General features: G+C 37.8%; 1 protein-coding gene across 2 annotated transcripts in view; it reads left to right on the top strand.

Annotated features, from left to right (window-relative positions):
- Nucleotides 1-26,112, top strand: part of KCNN2 (potassium calcium-activated channel subfamily N member 2) — a 66,455-nt gene that overhangs the window by 27,096 nt on the left and 13,247 nt on the right. For both annotated transcript variants that reach the window (XM_072360455.1, XM_072360456.1), the window contains exon 4: nt 15,937-16,078. In XM_072360455.1, the coding sequence (XP_072216556.1) occupies nt 15,937-16,078 (142 nt within the window). The remainder of the gene's footprint in view (nt 1-15,936; nt 16,079-26,112) is intronic.

Raw genomic sequence — 26,112 nt, forward strand, 5'->3', positions numbered from 1 at the left:
TGAGCCATGCAGGTCTGTATTTGGAAATAGGTACTGACTGAGTAACTGGTGATAAATTATTGAGGTTTTTTCTAATCCTTTAATGTGTTTGTTTGTTTGTTCTAGTAAGACTTATGTCAGTATCTAATTATTGACTTTAAAATAACTGATTATTTTTTTAAATTTCTTTATTTACAAACGTGAGAGTTATTGAAAAATAAAAAAATAAAATTAAAACAACAACAAAATCCTACCAACATTAAACCCTGGTTTAGTGTTGTAGTTTAACCCAACAGGTAGCTGTGCACCATACAGTCATTTGCCCACTCACCCCTCCATGTGGTATGAGAGAGAGCAGTGGAAGCAAAATAGAACTTGTGAAACAAGATGAAAAACTGTTTACTAAAACAGAAAAGGTAATGAGAGAAAACACAATAATAACTATGTGTATACTGCATGATATACTATTATATGTACACTGTATAATAATATGGTAGATACAAACTATACTGTATACTACAATATATTTTATAACATTATAAAATATTTAATATTATAAAAAAATATAAAAAAACAAATATTAAACAAGCAGTACAGCTACTCCCCTACTTACCTAGTTCAGGCCAGCTGTTATGGCTCTGCTCTGCCCCTCCTACCATGCTGTAATGATGGCAGCTCTTCCACCAAGTGGCCCAGGCCTGGGCATGTAAGCCCATTGCCAGAACATCACTGTGCTGTTGAGACTGTCTCAGCTGCACTCAGGACACTTAAGCACCTAGTCTTTGCTTGCAAGAAGTATTCAGAACCAACACTGCCTTTTCCCACCCCATCCCTTTGGTTTGTTGTGTATGAGCTGTCTCATGCTGTTGGGCTGTTTTGAAATGAGGCAAACCAACAGAGAGTCAGAAGGCAGTGTTCATCTAGGTGACTGTGTAGGTGTTAAGTGAAGGAACTGCTGTGAAAGGAACAAGAAATGTTTTAGTCCTCTTGCATGCAGCTTGATGTAGTTTGAAGGGAGCTGAGGAGTTTGGCTGGAGGCATTTCCCTTTCTTTGACTTGTATTCTGCTGCTCTCAAGGACACACATAGGACATGATGTTCAAAGAGATGAAGTTGCTTCCTTTTTCCAACATGGACAAGACCGCTGAAGAGCATGGAAAGTACTTAGTTAATAATCAGTGGCTTTATTTTGGAGTTTACTGTTTGTTTACTGAGGGTAAAGCTAAAGATGGGCTTATAAAACATTACACCCCAGCCTCTGGTCTCATTGTGGTGAATGTGACTCACTGGTGAAGAACAAATGTGCTGTCCATCTCCTGCTTCAGGCTTGCTTCTGGTAGCTGGGGTTATTTTGTCACTTGCTTTAATTAGTTTGACCTAAGAATTGTATAAGAAGTGTTCTTCTTTGTGACCTTATGTCAATCTGCAGGCTGGACTGCATCTTTCTAGGCACACAGTAACATATGTATAACCCTGCACATGATTTACATTGTGTCATCTAATGAAAGCAATTCTTCACTGTGTTTCAGAAAGAACAATGTAACCTGCAAAGGTTATATCTAAAGTCATAGAGATGCAGCATTGCCTGAAATTGGACTGTGAGATTTCAGATTAAGTATTCATGCTGAAGTACCTGTCTTCCTGTTTTTAATCATTCATCCCTTTGGAAAATCGTTATATGCCTTCAGACTAATAAGGTGCTAAAATTGTAACCTTGACCGTTTAATCTTCAGTGTTAAATTGCAGTAGATTTTTTTTCCAAGGTATCCAAAGGAAAATTGTATTTTCTGTCTAGTTAATTTAACAGTAATTTATCAGCTCTCAGTAATACTTGCAGCATTACTTCTCTATCTGTTCTAAGCATACCAACAAGGGTGGTGCATGGTAATTTTTAATATTACATGATATTTACTCAAAACAGTCGCATCTCCTTGCAGTCAGATTGATTTGCTTGCATTCTTTGTTCTTTGTGTGCTGGAAGGCAGACGAACTGCTGATGCAGTCAGAGTTCCACAGCAGGATGCTGTTGTCCTTCACTGATGTATTTCTGGAGGAAAGAAGTGTGATTTCTCTTAATTTTTAGAACAGGACATTTTGGCACAGATAATTCATCTAGAATCAAATGCCGTGGATGGATGTTCCAGTGTGTGTTGGGACTACAACAGTCTGTACCTGGAAACGCACATTGGATCAGCTCATTTTCATTTCCTTTTTAACAAAAATAAAAAAATTATACTAGAAATAATGGTAGCGTGGCTTTAGTGTTATCCGTCTTGTTAGTTTTGCTGTTATTTAGGTAACAGGCTGTGTTGTGGGTAGGACAGAACACTGAATGAAGGTCTTAGTATACCAACATACACGGAACATATAGAAATAACTCATGCATTTCTAAAAATATAAAAATGTGCAAAACTTCAGTGGAAAGTGCAGTTCATTACTTAGAATACATAGTGTTTATTTAAGAATGAAATAGAGAATCTGTTTTGTAGTACTGTTAATGACCTTGAACAAAGTCATTTAAGCTCTTTGTGTCTCTTCCATGGAGAGAATTATATTTACCATTTGGTGTGTTATTTTTCCAGTGAATAACAAGAGGGTTCAAACTTAGCCAGCATAAAGTTCTACTGTTGTACTACATATGGGGCTGCACACCCAGTTTGCAATAAACCAGTTTTACATACAGATTTTTATTTATTTCATATTTGCCCCAAGTTGGGTGCTAGGTGTGAATTCCACCAAGCCAGCACTCCTTAAGTTTCATTTTGTACTAGTTTCACAATGTTAGTTATAGCCAGGATGCACTCAGATACCTGGGTGATTGGTTGGTGATTTGCTCAGAGTTAAAAAAGTACATTTGCTCAGTAAGTAAGGGCATCCAGAGGTATAATTTTCATGGCAGAGTGAGTTGTGTTCATCTAAAGGATACTACTTTAGAAGAATCCACCAAGCTTTCGTAAACAGTATGGCTAATTAGGCAATGCTTATCTGGTTTCTAGGACATACATCCTTCTGTTGTGCTACTTTAATAAACAGTGTCATCCTGACCCATACCTTACCCAAATGGTTTCAGTTTGGCAACACTTAAAGAATGTTAGAAGTGCTGGTGTTTTTATATTGCTTAAAATTATTGCGCAGGTAGATGTCCAACCTGGTTCTCCCCATTCTGTAGAGGAAGGAAGTGTGTGTGTATGAAAATACAGGTAATTTAATTTATTCTGTTCCTTTACTTTATGATTTTTCAGTCTTTGGGAAAAGACATTCAGAAAACATGGGCTATGCCAGGCAGGAAGCTTTGTGGCTGTACTTTAGCTCTGCTCATGCTTCTGTTTTGTCACAGCTCATGTATCTAAGGGAGGAATTAAGAGGAGGTGGGTGGTGTGGAGAATTAAGACCCTGCATCTGATGTATTTCCCAGGGATTTAAAATTGGTTTCATTGTAGGTCTTTTTCTCCTTCACTATGAAGAACTCATGATTCAATTGCTTGAATGCAAAAGTCTAGACAAAATCTGGGATCATTGCTCTATAAGTTAAAATAAGAAGTAATTTTACTCAAATATTTTTTTGACTTAATATGTCCTATTAGTACATTTAAATAATGAATACCTTGTAACTGCAGAAATGCAACTTAGGTATGAAGTGGTCCCAGTAGCAAGGGAACATGCCTTGAGTGTGTTATCTCATTCTTTTCTTCCTCTACTAGAGCAAACACTGTCTGCTGTGCATATCTGATGATTTATTCTTTAATGTTATGGATTTCTATTGGAGTAAGGTGTCTTTGACCTCCATGCTGTTTGTCATCATTGCTTACTTGAAATGAGAGTCACAATAAATAAATAAAAAGATTTCTTACTGTTCTTTGGAATGCTTTCGAGTGATAATTATCAGAGAAGGACAGCTGAAAGTTAAGACAGCAGAAAAAGTCGTAGTTCTGCAGCTGTGTATGTTGAGCTCCAAAATGACTTTTATTTATTTATTTTTTTTTTTCAGATGGATTCAGTTCCCTTTATATGTCGAATCTTACAGAAGGACGGTTCAGCCAGTGAACTGTGTAGAGGAGCTACTAATAACTGTAGCTCCCCAGGGGCAGTTCTCTAAATCTAGACCTGCTCATGTGTATGCAGTTCCCTGTGTCTGTCCCATCCGTGAGCTCACCTGCTGTGTGAGGCTGAGAGACCTCTGTAAATTAGATTTCAGGTTTTAACAGGTGTCTTCTTGCTCTTGCTGTGTTGAAATTTAATGCCTATTATGTTGACAGCCTTAAAGAATGCAATCTGGAAAAGGAATAGTTAGCAACAGGTGAAAGTAAAGAAAATATATCAAACCAATAAAGATGTAGAAAGATAACAAAGACATGTTCCCACCTGTACATCTGTAGTAATTAGGAACTAGTTTCCTTGTTTTGTGCTTTCTCACCCGAATCCTGTATGAAAGCATGACTTGTCTAGGAATTATCTCTGTTGGGGAATCAATAGATGCTAGGTAAATTCTGTATCATTGGAGGATTTTTCCAATGCATTCAGCTTGTAAACCACAAACTGAATGCTGTAGGTGTTGACAGTGAAAAAGGCAAGCTAGGTACAGGGTGGGCTCAGTTGTTAATACAGACTTTGTACCTCCAATACTGCACAGCGACAGTATCTATCATCTGCTCTTTCTTTCTGAAACATCATTTGATGAACTTCCCTGAGAGCATAGAATCTCATTCCTTTCTTTGCTGGAATCAAGAGAGATGAAAGGTCAGAAAGTCTTAATGCAAGACAAGTGTCAGTCTGTAGAAGTCTTGGTGAGGAGAGTTTGGAGGTGCAAAGAAATCTTTCTATTACATGATATTTAGAGAAAAGATTGAAAGATCTTCTTTCATTCTATCTATCTTTGTTCTTTTTTCCTTTGTTTTGTTTTGTTTTGTTTTGTTTTGTTTTTCGGTAAATGAGAATGATCCCTACAGGACAGGTGATCCTTGAGAGTTATGCTGTCCTGAAAGCAAACAGACTTGAAACTGAAAAACAAGCAAAAACAAAGAGTGTGATTTTTGTCTTCATTTCCAGTGAGAAGATAAAAGAAAGCAGAAAAGTTAGACTTTTAGACTAGCAATTTCACACAGAATTTGATATCCAGAAGCCACTGTCTAAAACAGAGCAAAGGAAAACATAACCACATCTGGCATTTTTAACACCAAACAGCAGAAGCCTCTTAAGCATTTTTGTTCTGTCTGGACAACACTTCTTCCTTCAAATCTTACTCCACAGAGGCCTGTAATGAAGATAGTAGTCCTTTCTTAGCGTCACTGTAGCTAAGCACTACAGCTGTATCATGTTTCTGATAGCCTGACTGAAACTGCTATCTCAGTGTATAGATGCATGGTGAGACTTGTGGCAGAACTTTAGTACAGTACGGTGGCATTGTACTGAAGGGAAACAAGAATTTTGTCTCCTGCATAAATTCTTGACCTCTAGTAGGTGAATGTCTATATTTACTACAGACAGTAAGATTTAAGCATATTTCTAGTCTTCTGGTCAGTGATGAAAGCAGAACTGAACAAGAGTAACACTCTCTTTCCTTAATGTTGATTGCCTCATGCTAAAGTTTCACACATAAAAATTTGTTACAGGTGTTTTCTTTGGCTTATATGCTATTTATATAGTTATATTTTATACTTCTTTATATTTTGTAATGTCAGTGTATTAACTGTAGCCATCAGTACATCGATAACCAACTGGTGGTAAAACCTGGCACAAATTTCAGATGGCTGAAAAGTATACAGACTGTATATTCGGAATTGCTTTTTGAATATGCAGTAAAATCTGTGTGCCTAGAACATTCTAATGAATCTGAGTATTTTTCTTTTAAATTCTGATGAAAATGATAAAATCTCTCAGACCTTTCTTTTTGGTCATCTGTTTACAAAATGCTTTTCTTTAGAATAAGTACTTATGCTGATAACACTGTTGATGTTCTCATGCCATGAAGTTTGGGCACATAGAATGGGCTTTTGTATTTCTTTTTGAATAGAGGCAATACATCAGCTTCTGCTGTAAACAGTAAGATACTGAAGAACAGTAACTTGCATACTGATAAATGCTATTAGTTCCATGCGAGCAAAACACCTTCAGAGTGCTTGGTTTGTCACCAAGCCTTCTTTGAGAATTTGGCATCATCTTTGCTCTGTAATTTGTAGTTCTCCTGTTTACTCCCATTTACCCACATGCGTGTCCAGGAGAAAAGGAAGTCTAACCTTGACATCATTCTGGCAAGTATGGCATGAAGGAAAGATAGTGGGCTTAATTTTAGGTGCATAAAGACTAATTCTGCAAGCTTCTATTTCTAAAATTTTTCTTTAGTAAACTACTTCAGATTCTTTAGACATCAACTGCTTATATTTGGCATTCTGAACTTTAAAAAGCGAACCAACCAACAACAACATATAAAACAAAATGAAAACCTTCCAGCGGGGGCTTACAAATAAAATAGTATCGAGATGCAAAATAAAGGAAAACTTTAGCAGGGAATTAGTTGCTACTGAATATGAATATACAGAATGATTAATTTTAGAGCTCATTAAGAGTCTTCCTTTGATGTTTCAGAGACTGATATTTCAGTAATTATACAGCTTCATCTACTTCCACTATTAACTTTGAAAAATTGCAGCAAATCATTGAAATAATATTCATTCTTAGTGTATCCCCAAATTTCAGACTTTATAAAATGAATGGCTGCGGAAAGGAAATATGCATGACTGTGTGTCTTATTTTGTAAGACTACAAAATACAGCATTAAAAAGTTTTGCTCCAATGTTGCTTTAGTTTGGCCCAACTATATTAATGCATTAGAGCATTCTTTTAACTGGGTGTATGTTTACAGTAGCCTCTGTTACTGAACCTTGTTTGGTAACAAATGATATACTGAACTATAGGAAAAGCATCTACCGGGTTTTGGTTTTACTTTTATTAGCGAGTGTTTTACAGTCTCAAGACTTTCTGGATTATTTTTTAAACTTGGCTTTAAAAGCAGAGCTGTTATTTGCCGAGAAGTGGTTTGTCTAGGTTTAGCACTGATGTGTTTCTTTCCCCAAATCCTCTTCTATGCACTTTAGGCAGTATCTCTCCAGTAGATTGAAGAATCAACCTCTCTCCATCTTGAATTCAACTCAAAGTTGAGGTAGCTTCAAAAAGACATCATGAGGCACTTTGACAACCTGTATCATTATGGGTAGAACAGTGAGGTGAAGATGTTGATATGACCCAGACTTGCCACTCATAGTGAAGGCTCTAGCCATTGAGCCTCTAGGTACCAACTATTATCCTGCACCTGTGAGAAGCCTAGTTAATTGGTTCTTCCCTCAGAATTTATTGATGCATGATGCTTTACCTGTGGATACCTGAGCATCTGAGGTGTCTTTAGGACACAACTCTCTTTCTGGCGTAGTGAAGAATTAATCTTGTTGTGAAACTTCTGGATTAAGTTTAAGAAGTCAATTTTTTAGACATACATGTTACAGAGAACTTTGTTGGGTTTCATGCAGTTTTGAGCATCTGGGACTTTGGCAAGTCAAACTCTAATGCGTAAAGGCTGGAAAATAGGATATGGTCATGAAGTTACAGTGTGCACAACACATACACCAAAGTTAACAAATTAAGGTTATTGCAGACATTACTGTAAGTATCAGTACCTGTAACTATTCTCAGTCCAGAACTCATTCCAGCTAACAACACTTTAATATTAGAGTTTACCTTTTAGTGCTTGAGTGGTAGGAAGCACACTGAGTTTCTCTGCACAGTCTGAAGCAGAAACTGAATCTCTGAGCCTGCTCCATAGCATAAGCAAGTTAGAGCTATTCAGAATAACACTGTCCAAATAAAATAAAACATACAACCCAAATAATTAACACTGGGCAAAATTTTACACTAGGAATAGCCTGTGTAAATTTTCTCTAATAGGAATAACCAATCATTCACCTGGACTATCTTTTGTTTCTATTTTGTTTGTGCACATTTTATTTAAATTGTCCTGTTTGGACACAGTGAACCTGATGCTTTTTCCTCTGCCTTTGATTGACATTCTTGTGAAGGAAAAGCAGCTTTAACACTTATGTTTTGCTTCCACAACACCAGCAGATCATGACTGAGGAAGGCTGGGAGAGTTATTTTGGTAATTTGAACAGCTGCATACAGTATTTAGAGGCGTTTTCTTTTTTGACTGAGTTTGTGAGGTTGTGTTTCTACTGTTTATTCCTCTTGAGACAGATCGCATAAGATCTCCAAATGAGACTTGTGAAGGAAAAGAATTCTAAAGTAAATGAACTGGATGAAAAACATAACTAATCCTGACAGACAAACTTCAGATCTTGATGATTCAGGATCAGAGAACCCTTTGAACCTGCAAAACCGGCTTCTCTGTTCTAGCTTATTTGGACATTCCAATTGGTGAAACCTGAGGCTACCATTTTTTTACTCATTAGAGTCAGACTACAGAAGCTCTCTCTCCTCTTCAGTCAACCTCTCTGTGTCCCTCAAGCCTTTTCTATGCGGGTTGTGCCAGGGTCCCTGTGCAGGGTGAAAGCATCCTGGCTTCTCCTCACCACCTCCATGAGCAAGTGCAGTGCCATGCATCTGCACCTTGCACTGCTAACAGCGTGGGTTAGTCAGAACTGGGAGTGCCTGAGCCCCAGCCTTGTTAGTGGTGGTGTGTCAGGCGGTGGCCCTCCTCTGGTAAGCTCCTGCTTGCTTGTTCTGCCTTCCCGTTCTGTGCTGCAATGGACCCATACTTTTCAGGCTGTCTCCAGCACTGGACAGTGAGGATGATGCTTGTGATGCTGCTGCCCTGCCATGAGGTATAACTGTAGCTCACTCCTTCTGCCCATGCCCAGTCATGTGTATTATTCATTTCTAACATCACTTCTGCTTTACGTGAAGTGTGAATCATAAAGAGATTAACAGATCCATCATATGTGTTTATAGGTATAACTTCATCCTAATGCCTGACATTTACTGTTTGCTTTGTACTTTGATATTTGAGGATTAATGTCTTGTATGCGTTTTTGTCTTGCTACTGTAACCTTGGTTATTTTTGCTATTCGTGTTACCGGATTCAGCTTTAAATCCTTCTAAAATATAATTCTGCTACCTTGTCTAATGTCAAGAAATACCATGTGTTAATAAAGTTACCTCATTTTATCTGCATTTAACTTCTTTCTCCCTTTTCATTCAGGCAGTCTAGGAATTCTGTTTTCTAAACCATACCCCATTTTTACTAAAAAGACCTTTTCAGTAGCTTTCTTCAAAGAAAAAGAATACCTTCTGTGCTAGCTTTTCCCTAATTTTGATAAATTGATGCTAAAACATATTGCAGCTAAATATTTATAATTTCCATAGATTCTTTTCATTTAAAACTGATAAAAATTGAGACAGGCAAATCTTAATAGAATCAATAGGTCTGAGAGTAATATGGTATCACATATGCTTTTCAAAATGTTCAGGTTTATATTCTTATAGTTCATAGCTATGTGCCAAATTGAGCGTGTATTGAAACTATAAGGAATGTTTGTCATTCATAGTAACCACACTGTTCTCCTTATCCAAAAACAAATGGAGTTTTTTGCTGCATTAAAGTAGTAAGTGGAGAGGCACAGAGAGTAGGAAAAGACAAACTAAAATCAGTCTCTGTTTGGATGGTGATGGTAACTTTTCTTTTGTGGGCGATGACGTAGTCTAAGGAGGCAATGAGATCTTGCTTTCTAGGGTGAAGTATGCTGAAGTTCCAGTAAAGTATTTCAGTAATTTACACCAAAAAATCCTTCTGATAATCATTTTTATCACTTATTTATATTTTTCTTCAGAGATTCAGCAGTAACAAGACCAAAGATGTAATGTACCAAGAAGTGAAAGGGAAGTGGAAGCTGTTAACACATTGCTGTGGGAAGTGTGGGGGTAACAGAGTTAAAAGGGAGTAACAGTGCTGCTTCTTAACAGGTGCAACTGGATGACTCCAGGCAGTTTCCCTATGTGTTTTGTTTTGTTTTCTGTTTTGCCTTTTTTTTCCTTAAAAGAAAGGCTGCTGCTGACAGGCAGAATGCAGAGCCAGCAGAACTTAACAAGGCCTCCAGCACTTAAGGACTGGTTTAAGACTTAGAAGATAGCTTTCCAAGATCCTTAGCTTGTACATCATTCTACTGAATCTCAAGTGCACTGGAAGTAATGATGTGTTATAGTTAAGTCCCCAAATGAGCATTTTATTTTGTTCTTACACTTGTAAATGTTGAAGGAGAAGAGCATCAAATTTTACATTTCCTGTAAACTTGAAGTTTAATTAGCTTAGCAGTTTTCTTGGAATGTTTCTTTATAAGCATACACATAACAGTGGAGATTTCCTGGCTCAGAATGTGAGATGAAAACAAAGGCATAGTAAAAATTCTGAAGTGGATGATCATGGATGCACTGACTGGAAACACTGTAGAAGATGCTCAGCTGAAACTTTGACAAACAGAAATTGAATTTCTATTTTCTGTTCCCAGTGAAGGCAGTGGGAATTTTGCACTTGACTTCAGTGGAGATAGGTTTCTCTTTGGTTGCACCACTACAAGAAACAAACAAGCTTGAAATTGCTGGATAGAAAATGGTGCGAGAAAGAATATGATCATGTTGGGGGATAAGGGTGAGATTTGCATGTGTGTATGTGTGCGTGCTTCTGAAACACGGCAAGAAAAAGTTTTCTTGAAAAAGCTATCTGAGAACTTTCTTACAACTCATTTTCATACAGTCTAAGACCTGAAGCAGTAGTTCTAACAGTGCTCCCAGTGGCTCCTATCTGTGCACATATAGTGAGCACTCCTATCATCTGTGCTGCAGTTTCTTAGCTTACTGCTGTCTGTCCCAGCTTTACAAGTTTACCAGTTTCCCAGCACTTGAAGAATTGCTTTAGCAGTTTTTCTTCACACTTTTACATTTAAGGAAAAGGTAAAGAAGAAAATGCAGGTAACACTTCAAATAACTTCAGTAACATCATGTATTCAATTAGATTTGAAACCAGATGGGTTTCAAAAAAAAAAACAGAAACTCTTTGCACCTCCTAGTGCTGCAGACAGGTATACCGATTTGGAAGAGCATCAGCTCTTTACAGTCCCAGGAAAGCAAGGCAAGACCTTCAGGAGTATCAGTCAAATAACTTGTGTGCCTTCTGAAAAGGAAATGGCAATGATATTCTACTTCTCTACTCCATGCCCAAGCATTGATATATGAAGGTATTCAGGGGTTTAAATCCTTGTATGTCTCCACATTTATGTTTAAACTGTGATTTATATTCAAGAATAATGATAAGCCTTAAAACATGCCTTTTTACCCTCTGTTACTGTGTTGATTTTTCTTTCTCTCTCCTCTGTCAGTTGATGTCCTTCAGATTATCGGTTCTCTCCAGCTTGTTAGTATAGTGCACATACTGCTCATGTCACAATGCTTACGTAACATTTCCCTGTTGGATTTGTTAATTTCACATGTATTTGTCCACTGACAATAGTAAAATAATTATCATTTTTTACCTCTGTAGAAGGACTCCAGACTGCTTGATCACAGCAGTTGTTTTGGTTGGGCTCAGTAGTGCTACCTGTGTGAATCTGCAATGGTGAAATGCAAGCATTTGCCATTGTGTTTTCCATTTCTGTGAATTAAGTTTGTTGGTTTTTGTTTGTTTGTTTGTTTGTTGTTTTGACAAAACATTTTTGCTGCTGTTCGTAAAACATTTGGAGATTTCATCAGATGTGACAGACAAAAAAAAGGAAAGGTGCAATATTTCCCCCATAAAGGTAGGCCGCATTTCTGACAGTGACATTGTTGGATGAGTCGATGTTCCTGTTTCATCCAAATGCAAACATGGGTTCATTTTATTTTCTTCTTTATTTAAACAGAAGGAAATTCTGTGTTAATAGAAAAAAAAAAAAAAAAAAAAAAAAAAAAGAAAAAACAACAACAACAACTAAAAAGTTGAAAGTTATCAGAGGCCGGCTTTAGAGGCAAGGTAAACTAAAGTGAATCTCTAAACATCAATTAATATGGCAGTGGATAAGCTAAACATTATATTTGATTTCCTGTTACTTATTACTTTTTAAGATCAATGTGTTAGATATCAAGGTACCCATTTGTGATAACTGCAAAAGGCTAGAAAGGAGATGTTTTATCGGTGAAATGAAACATCATCAAATAGAAACATAATTCTGAAGGAGAGCAGTACTGAAAATCATTATGCTGATAGTGAAAGCAGCAGAAAAGGGCTGTTGTTCAATAAGGAATCTGGAATATTGCTTTGACAACCCTAGCAGCTGAGGAATATATTTATATCTTCCTGAGATGAATGGTAAAACTCCCACTCAGTTTGGCTTGGAAGGGCATCAAGTTACTCTATTTTTGCACAAGTCTAACCATTCATCTATTTTTGGTTTAAATTAGAGTAGTCTCAGGAATGATACATGCTAGTTAGTGAGAACTGACTGATGGCATTTCACGGGAGGCGGCTTTTCTGCAGAGTAAGTTCCAGCTGTAGTGCCACCTGCCTGCCAGCACATTCGTTGTTGGAGAAGGAAAGCAGAGGCGATAAATTACACTTCTGCTTGTGCAACTTCAGCCAAGGATTTTCGTGCCTCCGGGGAGTGCACAGCTTTACTAAACGTCCCTTTATTCTGCTGCTCTGTGAGGCTGGATGTCATCCAGGAAACCAAAGTGTATATAGCTGCAGTTTTAACATAATGAAGTGCTAACTTCTATCTTCAATTTAAGGGACTCACTGTGTTTCTAGTCCAAGTTTTTATTGACTAAGAATAGTGGAATTTAAATATTTTTTACAGTGAGTAAAAAAAGAAAAAATTAAAAAAAGAAAAAAAAAGACCTATGTTAAACATAATAGCTTTTATCAAACTGTACTTTAATTCCTAAAAGCAGAAGTTTTAGAATTTGTTCTGTATTGACCGGGTTTTGCATTGCTTGGAGCTTATTTTCTGAAAGAACATTTTTATCAATTTTTTATTTTCTTCCTGAGCTTTTGAGTTTCCAGGTGTGTTTTTTTTTGTGTGTGTGTTTGTTGTTGTTGTTGTTGTTTGTTTGTTTTGTTTTGTTTTGTTTTGTTTTGTTTTCATAGCAATCGGAATGAATGGGTAGTTTAGGAAGAGTGTTTGAATTCTAGTCTATTGTACCCAACCTATCTTCCATGACCCATCCAGAATGAATAAATGTCTGTAGAGATTGATGACAACTAACAGAGAGTGAGACAGCGTTGTTCCAGCTGTTTGCCATGGGTAGCTTTTATCCTTGGTATAGTCCATTGCACCAGTTCTGCTGGAGGTAGTCACAGCAGTGAAGAATACAGCGATATGGCTGGCTTTTCTCAAGCCTCAAGAGACAGAGGTGCAGTGATAGACGAACACACTTATTTCCCTGCATGAACAGAGAAGTTCAGTCTTCATATTGTGGTAGCTTTGAAAGCAAGTCAGAAGGGTAATTTTTCTGTCTGCCTCCTCAAAACAAAGCTGAAATGCCTCCTGTGTTTCTTTCCAGTGGTTCCCATGGCTGTACAAATATGTCATTGCAATTCCTTCTCTTTTAAGAAAATACTTTTCCTTTTTTTTGATGCAAAAGTAATAATTCTGTTGCAGACACAGTATAGCCAAAATCCAAATGTGCAGATTCTGATGTTGCTCCCACTCCACTGGATGGAGACTCCTGCCAGCTTGGTCTTGAATCCCAAGTAATCATGTTGCATAATGACATGAAATAGCACTTGAAAGGATATCTTGTCGTCTTACCAAAATCAGAACGGTTTATGCATGTACCAGAACTGTTCACCACAGAGACTTAAAAATCATCAGACAGATCAAAAAAAACCATGACAAAAACAGTCAGTCTCCCTGTAAATCTGGCATAGACCAGGACTATAGGACACTAACTCTTCTTTTCATTGCCTCAAATTACTGGAGGATGTTTGATATGAAAAGTTCCTCGTTGTACAGCTATGAGAGGCTTGTAGCTGTTGTGCTTTGCCATGCTTGAACAGTTGAGCACCATACGGGTGACAGGCAGTATTCTTTGCCTCTCAGTCACAACAAAATCACAAGCATTGATGATGATTTTTAAACAGTATGTGTCATTTCCGAGCTATAACCTTAAAATCTGAATCAGATGAGAGATCTTGGCAGTTTTTATGTCCTATCAACATTTCTATAGTTAACACCACATAGTGATGAAAGTTAAAAAGATGTAAAAATTCAGATAAGATGTAGGAAACATGTATGTTCTTCTTTGTAGGTTAACTGATATCTATCTGAACTACAGAAATGACCAGGTCCAAAGCCTGAAGATGAGTATTAGGGAAATGTCTTATAAATGTTTATGTGAGCATTTATTATTATGTAATTGACTTGCTAGCTTTGGAGTATGTGTTGTGGCTTTAGCTCATCCAAAGCCTCTGGGTCGTATCACTTATCTGGTACTCCATAGGGACTTGCATGATGTACAGGCTCTTTTCTTGCCTCCTGAATGGAATAAATCTCTCTCTCTGTGTATATTTTACAGCTGTTATATGCTAAGTTTGCAAATCAAAGTTTGAAAGATGTAGCATTTAGTGCAGACTGGAAAAATGCAATGTCAGATCTCTTTTTGTTGTGCAGAGCTTAATGGAGATGAGTTAAATCAAGTTTACAGCTCTGCTGTCATTACTACCATTGTTGTTCTGTCTGTATTTATTTATGTCACTCTTATCATTAGGAGCTATATACACTTCTCTAGATGCAAAACACATTCAAAAGTTTGTATGAAGGGTGTGAGGAGAACAGCACTGACAGAGATGAGGACACAGGCAAACAGTGTAACAGATCAATTGGGATCAATTGATGTTGTTGCTGGCAGGTAAAGTGTTTGTAGGTTGATGTAATTATCAGTACATAGGTGAGACTTCTAAGAAAATAACAAAGTCATTTTGCAGATACATGCAGTAGATGTAAAGAGTTTTTCTGAATGATTCTTTCTGCTTATTCTGCATTCCTGCTCCATTTTTGAGGGTGAGTACCAGGAAGACGAAGACTGAAGCAGTTATTTTGGTGGTCAAAAGCAGTTAAGATTTATGAGCACATCCTCTGATGGCACTCCTTGACCTCCTGATTTGGAAACTGGATGAAATGATACTTGTGATGATCCAGTGGCATCAGTAACTAACCTAACATTTCACAGCAGCTGCAGGCATTGCAATTTTGAGGCTGCAGACGCTGTTGCAGCCTATACAGCAGAGCAGCTCTGTCCATCTATGTTATGCTGTTAGACCTTTTTCCCCCACAGGATGAGTGTCAACAATCGGTTTTATTCCTAAAATGTGCCATATGGCTTCCCAGTTGATGTGTCATGTGAAGATGAACTTATTCATAAGAACGTATCTTCTTTGAAGGAGACAATTATATTAAATTTGAATATTAAAACTAAGACAACAAATGACTTGTAGGAAATTGTATTTAATAGCAGAAGAGGGAGATTTTCCTAAATATAAGGTAAAGATTTGCTTTGAGTTCTGCTTGCCTGCATGTCCTTTTCTGACTTCCTTGTATATCTCTCAATGCAACAATAAGAGTAGACTGATCCTGCAGAGGATTAGCAGGTCTTGTGCCCCGGTGGAAAACATAATAATAAAAACCAAGAAATTTGTGCTATTTTAAGGATAGTAACAGAATCTAATATAAATAAATACTAACATACAAAATGTCTGAAGGATCTCTACTGCTTGTGCTGTTACTGTGTCTTCAGTTTCCTTACATCTTATGTTTTTTTAACAAGCATTTTATTGAATTCCTTGTGACTGTTTAAAAAACAAATAAACAACTGTAGGATACAAGAGTGGTTATATGATCAGTTGCTGAGATTTCCTTATTGCAGTACTAAAAAATAACTGATAACTTTTTTTTTTGTAATAAAGTCTTTGTTTTCTTCTTCTTTCCAGGTACCATGATCAGCAAGATGTTACTAGTAACTTCCTTGGAGCCATGTGGTTGATTTCAATAACTTTTCTATCCATTGGATATGGTGACATGGTACCTAATACGTACTGTGGAAAAGGAGTCTGTTTACTCACTGGAATCATGGTGAGTGTTTTTGAATGTATTAATCGGATATGAGATTGTTTGCTGCAATTAATCCCAAAACTTGTGGTAGTCATAGAGAAATTTTTATTTGATATCTTCTTAGGGTATGTAGACTCACTTGCATCCTTCCCATGGCCCTTCATCCCATGGTAATAAAGGGTTTACTTCCTCTTGAGGTAAAATTTAATATATGTGTAATGAAATACAGAGAAACAAATTCCACCATGACATAATTTTCATCTTAATCCTTTAATTAAGTAGTAATAGATTGCATCTTCTCACTTGTCTTTGACGTGTGTAATTGGACCACTGCTACAATTCTGCTTTCTACTTCTGAAATTAGTAGCAAATATAGAAACATGATGGTTTGTATTCTGATAAAGCATTTTACTTGTGACTAGTTTTCTGCAGTATTTCTTATAATTCTGATGACATACTGTATGCAGTATTCCGTTGCTTTAAGTGGGTTTATGTAGTACAATTGTCAGTATATGAGTTTTTGTTATCATTGATAAAATGAATCTGTTGCTAGGCCATGCACGTTTCGAGTATATTAGTAAACTGTTCGGCATATGGGTTTCAGTTTTTCTGTATTACACAGAAATAGTCAAACTTAGGGAGTCAGACAATATATGACTACGTACTACAATGTCTGGGAAATCTATGCATATCTACCGTAAATAAGGAAAGCTCCTGTCATGCCATTCTTATTTGTATTGACTCCTGTATAAATGTGACTGAGATGATCCCTGTATATATTATGTTTGACAGATACATACATGTTTTTTGAACTCTTGCCACTGATCAGAAGCAGTGGAGCTTGAGTATCTACCTTCTCTTAAAACAGATATATTGGGATTATGGTTGAAAACAAATGGCAGCAAAAAGAAATTTTCTCAGCTAAACAAACTTTTTGAAAATCTGTTTTTTTGTAGAAGTGAATTTTATCTGCAAATTGTAAAATGGATTAATGCGTTTTTGTGATGTTTTACACATCTTCCTTTTCTTAAAAGCAAGCAAACAAAACATCTAATAGGTTTTGGGTCTCTGAACTTTACTAGAAAATACTCTCACTACATTTTTCTGGTAGTGGAAAATGCATGTCTCTTTAAATACAGAGTTTACAATTTATTTGGAAGATACAGCCTGAACAGAGAGGAATGACTCAGGTGGTTTATATAAAGGTGGTTATCTAAACTCAGATCTGCCATCTTGTGGGTTGTCTTCCTTTCTTCCTCATTTTGAGCTGGATTTTAATGCCTAAAAGAATGAAAAGTGGTCAGAAGTTCATTAGGAAAGAAGAAGGACAAGCAGAAAATGTTGCCACAGGGATGGATACAGAATTCTCTCATAATTTCCTTCTTTCTAAGCACTATTGAGAAATAAGAAGCTTCAAAATGCAGGTATCAGATCATTAGTCCTCCTCATTATCATCTCTGCTCAGAAGCAGCTCAATTCTGGGTTAGCTTGCAATGAATATGCACTCAAGATTTTTCAGCACTTTTTCAGTATGAAAAAAATTACAGTAACAGAAATCTTAGGAGCTTCAAGGCTATGCAGAAGTGCAGGGAGAACTGATGCTAATCCAGGGGTTTCAGACTGCTGTTGGGATTGTGGTAGTGTAAATGACAGCAACATCCGATCTGTTATTTTATTGGCTGTAGGTAGGTGTATTTTTTTGTCATGGTGAAAACAAGGTAAAAACAAAAACACAAGAACGGACTCCAGGTTATTGCACACATTATTCTGTACACCTGTGAATTAAGCAGATAGAAAGTAAAATAATAGGACATACTGGTCATTCTACTTTTCACAGTACTGTTTACATTCAGATGCGAAGCAATATGTCCGTTGTTTTCATTGCTTGGGTGAAAAAAAAAAAAATGAAGTGCCATTTAGACAGAAAACATTTATTTTTTCACAGCAGAAGTAAGATATGTTCCTTTGAAACCTAAGGCTGTAAAATGTTCTGACACTTTAACTGGTTTGGGGTTGTATGGTTTTTGTTTGTTTTTTTTTCTTTTCTGGTTGTTTTGGGTTTTGGATGTTGTTTTTTTTCTTGGTGATTAAATATTCTGCTGATACTTTGGAACTATTAAGTCTCTAATCAGGGTTGCATGGTAATGAGTTTGGGATATATAACTTCAAGAGAGATGTTCTTGACAAAACATTAAAAGGGGCAGAGTCTCTGGTATCTTAAAACGTCTCTGAAAGCTTGACATCCCTAATTGCATTCTAGAAAACTGTCAGCGAAATGGCTTTGGCAAATGATGATCTTTCAGAAGAAAATTACAGAGCAGTGACAATTTCAGATCTTGGAATTACTCTTTTTCCTTTTTTAATATTTTTTATTTCCTGGTAAGGATCTGAAAGATATGAAGTATGACACATTGAATGCAATAATGAACTATTTTGCAGCCTAACTTGCTAAATACAAAAGCTTGCATGTTTGAAGGTAACTATTTAAATACAGCCACTCTTCAAAAGCACTTCTTGAAGCAAGCAACTGGTGTTTGTTGTGGAAGAAGCGGGATTTTAAAAGAACAGACTTGCCAATTCCTATTTCAGCAGGGATGATTGATAGTCTGCTTAAACCAGAATAACTGTTCAGTGATGGTCAGAAATAAAATCAAACCAAACATGCAACTTGAAGAGGCAAAACATAACTCCTTTACATTCAGTAACATCTGCATTGTTAGACTGATGGACAACCAATGAAGTGTTCTTTTTTCTTATATATAAATATATGAAAAGGAGAATGAGTAGATATACTTATGAATGCAGATGTAGTGACACAGACCACTGAAGAGTAAATACTGGCTTTGCAGTTCTGGTGGCTTAAGCAAAGCTCTTTTGGTGTCCTAACTCCAGAGAAGGAGAAGCCCAGGTACCACTTCTGCCTCAGGAACTGCTTTCTGTGACATGGAAAATGGACTGCATGGGACAAAGGCTGAACCTTTAATGAAGATACTGATACAGTGTGGTACAGAGATGGTGGCACAAGTAAATGCAGAAATAGTTTGTATACTGAGAAGTTAAACTGCACTAGGTACCTTACTAGATTGCCTGTCGGTGTTTTCCAGTGAGATTTCAATAGGCAGTTGTTGTCCTATGAATCAGGTGAACTGTAAATCAGATAATAAACATGTCATCTTCCATCTCTTTGCATTAGGTAGGCCTGCAAGAGAGATAGATAGAAATATGAGTGCCACCTGCATTGTCAGAGCAGAGTATAGAAGAGATGAGGAGACCCACACTGTCTTCAATATGCAGCGGTTATCGCTGCACACTCAATTAGACCTCTTAGGTCCTGGTCAGCAGGTTGAGCTCAACAGCAATTGGAGCACTTTGTGTTGGTTTATGTTTGCAGCATTTTCACTCACTCGATGACTTTGCAGATGCAGGGCCTTAGAGTGGTTTAAAGGAGATATTGGTAGAGGGAGCAAGTTGGAAAATGTATAGGAAGTTGTGTAATTAGTGACCAAGATGAGAGAAGACTTTGAATGAATTAATGACCTCAAAGGACACTGAGTAGCACCTGCTCTCATGTGACAACTGGGCATCTACTTTTATCAGTTCATAATTTTTATGTTTAGAAAAAGTAGAATTGTCTTTTCCTGCTGTACTATTACCACTGCACGGAGTTTGTGGCACAACTGCTAGAAAGTATGCGTTTTGATTTGTTTTTAAAATAATATTACATGTAAAAACTGTATGTCAGATTAACTAATAGCAGCCCATCCTTGTGACTGTGGATACAAGCAACTGCTTGCAAGGTCTGAGGATTCTTTTCCTTTAATATTGAGCATTATGTGGTGAGCTTGTGCATTTGCTATATGATGCAGCGATGAGGATCCAGAATCTTCCTGAAGGGCCAGCTGCCCGTAGTGGAAAAGCAGACATGCTGAACTGGTAGGCCAAATTTATCCTGCCGGAAGAAAATTATAATTGGCAACTGTCCTGTTTCAGGGCATGCAAAGTTGTTGGCTGTGGCTTGGATAGAAGATTGCTTTAGATGAAATAAATGTTCTTTCAGAGTCTTGTCACATTGTTGCCAAAATTGCAGCTTAAATGGTTGTGTTATTGAAAGGAGCTCCAAAGAGATCATTATCCTATGAAAGAAACAATTTAATTATGAAGATTTTCTTAAATTTAAAAAAGTGGGTAAGATTAGATGTTTAATCTGGAACACTTTTAAGTAGCATCTTTTAACTGCTGAATTTGAACCCCATTGAACCCTGTTTTGTGTCTACATTTCCGGTACATGGTATCATTCAGTAATAAGTGGTGTTAGGCTTCAGAACAGATTGGTTTTGTTTCCTTAGGAAAATAGAATGAAACTCAACAGTGTGTCATGCAGAAACACAAAATGGAAAAGACAATTAAAGGCGTTTGCATTGCGTAGTGAAACTATTAAAAATTTCACAGGTCAGAAACTCTTGAGCTCCGCTAATATTGTTTCAATTTGCCAAAAATGAATTTTTTCTCAAGATTCTGGATTATTTTACATCTATGGCTTATTGGGAGGAAGTTTCTGAGGTCAAGGAAAACAAGTGATTAAAAAGTCAGGTTTTATAGCATCACAGAGCGATCCCTAAAGCAACAGTGGTTAGGGTAGTAATCTGAAGCAAGAACAGCATGGGCCCTCTTCTGCCACCACCAATGTAAACAAAATCTGGAAGGTGTAACTCTTTTAACTCTTTTAGAGTTAGGAAAAGAAGAAAAAGAGCATCTGAACCCCTTCTTGGGAAGGTGCGTTGTGCTTACATGGCAATGTTGTTAAGGTGGTAGATAGACTGAAGAAGCCAGCAGGTGTCCCATGTGCAATCAGAGCCATCCACAGCTGCTCCAAAACAGACTAGCCACTGGCTGGAGCTGACCCCATTCTGGCAGCACCCCCAGTGACCTTTTTTAACTCAGACCAGACCTCCATGTGCAGCCATGGAGGAGTCTACAGTGCAGCAGGGGATGTGACCTGAAACAGGTAGCAGCCCATGGAGGGCTGCTGCAGAAGCAAGCCTGGACCAGAGCTGCAGCCTACAAAGCATAGGAAGAGAGGAAGGGAGTGAGGAGGAAGCAGAAGCAGAGATGCAATGTTATGTGCTGACCACAGCCCCTAGTCTGTGTTCCCCTACGCCTCTTTGTCTTGATGTGAGGAGGTGCAAGAACACAACTCGGCAGGCGCCTGGTGAGCAGCCACAGTCAACCCAGCACAGGTTTCCAGTTCTGCCTCTTTCACTGCAGAGCAGGGACATTTGTGAAGTGTGAGAGGACAGGAGAACTGTTTCCCACTCATGTCTCATTAGGATTTTTGAAGTTCATAGGCAGACAGTTACTAACTAAAATGAGAAGCATTCTAGTTGTCCCGTGATATCTTTATTTACATAAATATGACTGGAGTTGATTGTTGTAGGCTAACCTGTAATTTGTTTTCAAAAAGATGTAGGTTGGCTTTGTTTCACCTGCAATAACTTCAGATTTAACACATTATTGAACTAATGTTTCCCATCAGCTTTGTAGGATGATGAGCCTGCTTGTTGAACACAATGGAATTTTGTGTCCTTGCTCAGTAAAAAGGTGTTTTTTTTCATGTGAAGTATGTAGCATCATGATGGCCAAAAAGGAGGTTTCACTTTTGTGGCCACTACAGGTTTCCCAGGAATCCAGCCACCACAGTGCATTCAGTTATTGGACTTGTCTGAGTTAGCACCACTGCCATTTATAGGTTCCTTCTTAGAAGTGAAGTTATCTTTCTTTGCTCTGGAAGCCTTTCCCAGCATTCAACTTGCATTACTAAAGAAGAGTTCACTTCATCCCCCATTGCCACTTCCCCTTACCGTATAGGAACATTGAATCAATTTCATTATTTCTGTATGACATGAAATTCTCATTATTTCTTTATTTATTGCAGCATTGATGAAAATTTTATGGGCTAATGGGAAGTAAAAGAATCTGCTCATCTGCTGTTTCTGGATGAAAAATGTATATGTTCCAACAAAATTCTAGCTGCAGTGCATACTCCCCTGAAGACAACAGTAGCCGTGCAAATACTGAATATATGAAAGTATAAATAATGCAAAAGTATTTTCAGTCATATTTTGGACTGAGACAGTATAGTTCTTGTCCTGTTACTCATCCTCCTTTTGTTCAGTGTTGCAAGGTTACACATCTCTCCCAGTGAACACTGACAGATGCAGGATACATCCATGCAACACCTTTCCCATAGCCTCTGTCTGTCTTGTGGATGGATTCCTCCCTCAACTTTTGCATTGCTTGTTTTGGAGAATTTATTTTTTTTACTTCAAGCAAGATTTTTTTTTCTCCCTTCCCCTGGTGGTCCACCAATTCCACCTTCCAGAGAGCCAAATAAACAGAGTATCTGTTTAAATTCTTACAGGCTTTTCATTTTATGCAGAGCAGCAGGAAGAATGTTGTGCCTTTTCTGGTGCAGAGCTAAATTTCCCACCAGAGCCATATGTCTGCAAAGCGGACCTTCTCTCTCCCACAGTGGATCCCAAGGGAAATGAGCAAGAAATGTGGCAGCTGTCTTCTTTCAGCTACAGGCAAGTATAGCAGGACAATTTAATGACATCTACAGCACTAAAGACTGCACTTTACTTCCAGTCCAGTAAACCAAAGCTGCCAGGAGACCTTTAGCTGAAACACTGATACACCATATTGCTTCCTTCTCACCAGAAGCACCCTTCAGGCATATATATATATATGTGTCTGTATATATATATATGTACATAGATATATATGATCTCCAGGCTGTTGTAGAAATTTCTCGGTTCACTGTTGCCTTGTATTTTGGAACCTTACCGAAGAAAGAACCAACTGGAAATGCCAGATGCATTTACTTGAAGTATAGGGTTTCTCTGAATCATAGCCTTCTGAACGGCTGTTGTTTCAAGTGCAGTTTATCAGACAGACTTTGAAAGAGATAACAATAGTAACCACCAAACATAACCCTTCCGTAGAAGATTTTCAAGAACCTCTGTTTTTCACTGGCTTGGGGCCCCTGTGGGCACTTATTGCAAGCACTAGATTTTATTGACCTCTTAATCTGAACCCTGCAGTTTTGGAGTCACTCTGTGTTGTGTCAGTTGAGTGGCAGGAAATAGCATGATCTCAGTCAAAACTTCATAACCTCACTATCATCAGATCTGACTTCTGTCATGTTAGTCAGGCAACAATAGGTTTTACCTCTAGCTGCCATGGCTATGCCTGCTGTGGTTTGCCATAGTGTACAGTTTCCTACTGGAACTTGAAGTTAGCCAGCTCAGGACAGGCAATCCTGATAGCACCAGAAAGCTGAGGGTGGGCTGCTTCAGCAAAGAGAATGATAGCTGCAAAAGGCACGTCATCTGCTATATGTAAGAACACGTTAATGCATAAGCTCAGCAGGATCTCGAGGAGAAAAAAGACAGGTCTGGCATTATGATGTGTACAGTGTGTATAATGATGCTGGTTAATACCCACCATATTCATGTACTGTCATTTATATCACTGCAACTCTTCAGTACTTTAAACATGTCATCCTATTGATACTGTATAAAAATACTAAAAATAAGATACTCCAAGATACTTCTGAGTTCCAGCTCAGCATCTTAGTCACTTAAAATGAATGGGGAATGAGGAGGTGGTATCTTAATAGGTAATCTTAGTGCACGAGGAATCCCTAGTATTGTTTTGTTTGGATTTGTAGTAATAGCCTAAAGAAGACTGGGATGCATGGTGGGGAGGATATAACTTGAAAGAAAACTACATATTAGATTTGGGCTTTTTGGAGAGAAGCTGTTCTTAGCCGAGGGACAATGCAGAGAATTTTGTCTGAAAATGGGATTATCAGAACCACAATACATTGCTTCCATAATGATAAGTTGGAAAAGCCTAGAGGTGTAAAGCACTGAAACTAAGGTCAGATATTCTATGTGTGATGCCACTGAGAAGGGAATTTGCTTTATTAAAGCAGATGAAGCAGTGCTTAGCACCATTCAGATCTAAATACCAAGAGCAGAGCTTTGACTGCCTGAGCAGTCAGGGAACGTTGCAGTTTGAGGTCCAATGGCAAAGTGAAAGGCAGCGTCAAGTAATAGTTACTTTGTTCTGAAGAGAACGTTTAGGCTTTTTTTGTTTAGTTTTGTTTTTCAATTAGTAAATTTAAATTATAACTTAAAATTCAATAAATTTCACTTTTCTTGTTTTTTTTTTTCTTTTTTCTTTTTTTTCTTTGTTTTCTTTTTGTAATAGTATAAGCTTGATGGCAAAAAGCCAATGCCTGTTAACATACTGTATTTTTTTTGTCTCAACTTACCCTATTCCTCCATTTCTTCAGTCCTCATCTAGGCTCATGAAACTGAGAAAATAATTAGCCTACCAGTATTTAACAAGTGTGGAAGTCCATATATGAGTCCACATATGTATAGCCACACACACATTCATGCAGATTTATTTTGATTACATGCAGTAAAAATAGCTAAGGAGAGGTTTCCTGGACTGTTGCTTACTTGCATGAGCGTCTAAACTTGAGCTGTCATTCTTTGTCCTGGATAGGAGCAGCATGCTTAGAATTTAAGATACAACGAGTGTCCTGAAGTTGTTTGCAGATAAATGGAAATGTCTTCATACAGGACTGCAGCTAAAAGGTTTGACAGTCAAGGAGAGTTCTGCCCAGTGTAAGTCGCTGTAAATCTTATGCTTTAAGATTTTACAGATCATTAATGCAAGTTTTAAATTAAAAAGAGAGATCTGATGATCAAAAGGAGATATATGATGGCACTGTGCAGTCAAATCCAGGCCAAGGTTTGCTGTTCAGCCCATTTGAAAGGCTTGAGGATGTGCTGTCTGTTTTCAGTTGTGCTTCGTGAAAGCCAGCAGAGAATGTTTTATATCAGTCAAGCATTCAGGAGGTCTGTGTCCGTCAGTGTTAGATCTTTACAATAATAATGCAGGCTTTACTCAGTTCATTAGCAGAGTCCTTGTCATTTTAGAGAAGCCGGTTTTCAGCTCAAATCTTTTACGCTTCTGCTGGCTTGGCAGGTAAGTTTGTTCAGCTACCACATTTTTGTGAACCTAAACAGATTCAACAAGGGCAGATGCAAGGTACTGCATTTAGACTGGGGCAGTCCCAGGTATATAGCAGAACAAATTGTGAGTAGACGTGTGGATAAAGATTTAGGGATTCTGGTGGATGAAAAACTTGATGAGAGCCAACAGTGTGTGCTTGCAGCATAGAAAGCTGAAAGTTTCCTGGGCTGCATCTCTTGGAGCCCCATCCAGAGTACAGAGTACAAGAAAGATGTGGGGCTATTGGAGGGGGTCCAGAGGAGGGCCGCAAGGATGATCAGAGGGCTGGAGCACATCTCCTATGAAGAAAGATTAGGCATCTGAGAGTGAGAAGAGAAAGGTCTGGGGAGGCCTCATTGTGGCTTTCTAGTACTTGAAGGGAAATTATTAATAGGAGCAATGCAGTCTTCCTGCATAAGCTGATAGTGACAGGACAAGAGGGAATGGCTATAAACTTAAAGAGGGGAGATTTGGGTTAGATATTAGGAGGAAATTTTTCACACAGAGGGTGGTGGGGTTCTGGAACAGGCTCCCTAGAGATGTTGAGGATGCACCAGCCCTGAAGTTGTTCAAAGTGAGGTTGGATGGAGCCCTAGGCAGTATAATGTCCTGCTTAGCAATCCTGCCCATGGCAGGGGGATTGGAAGTAGATTACCTTTTTGAAACCCAAGCCATTCTATGATTCTGTGATTTTTCTGGAGACCAGAAAAAATCAGATAGATTAGTTTATAAACTTCACGGTTGCTCTTTTTTGTAAGTACATGAAAGAAATGCCAGATGGTTAATTCTGTTATTATTTATTTGCATGTTTCTAGCAAATGGAGCAAGTTAGCAACATGCTCCAACCTTCATCATGCAAAACTTTTCTGCAGTTTTGAGCAACTGTGAAAGCTGAGTTTACAGTTTTTTAAATCAGCTTCAAATTGTTGAAAGTCAGAATTGTCAGTGGATGAATTAAATTGTTT

This window comes from Excalfactoria chinensis, chromosome Z (assembly GCF_039878825.1).
Source record: "Excalfactoria chinensis isolate bCotChi1 chromosome Z, bCotChi1.hap2, whole genome shotgun sequence".
NCBI classification, from domain to species: domain Eukaryota; kingdom Metazoa; phylum Chordata; class Aves; order Galliformes; family Phasianidae; genus Excalfactoria; species Excalfactoria chinensis.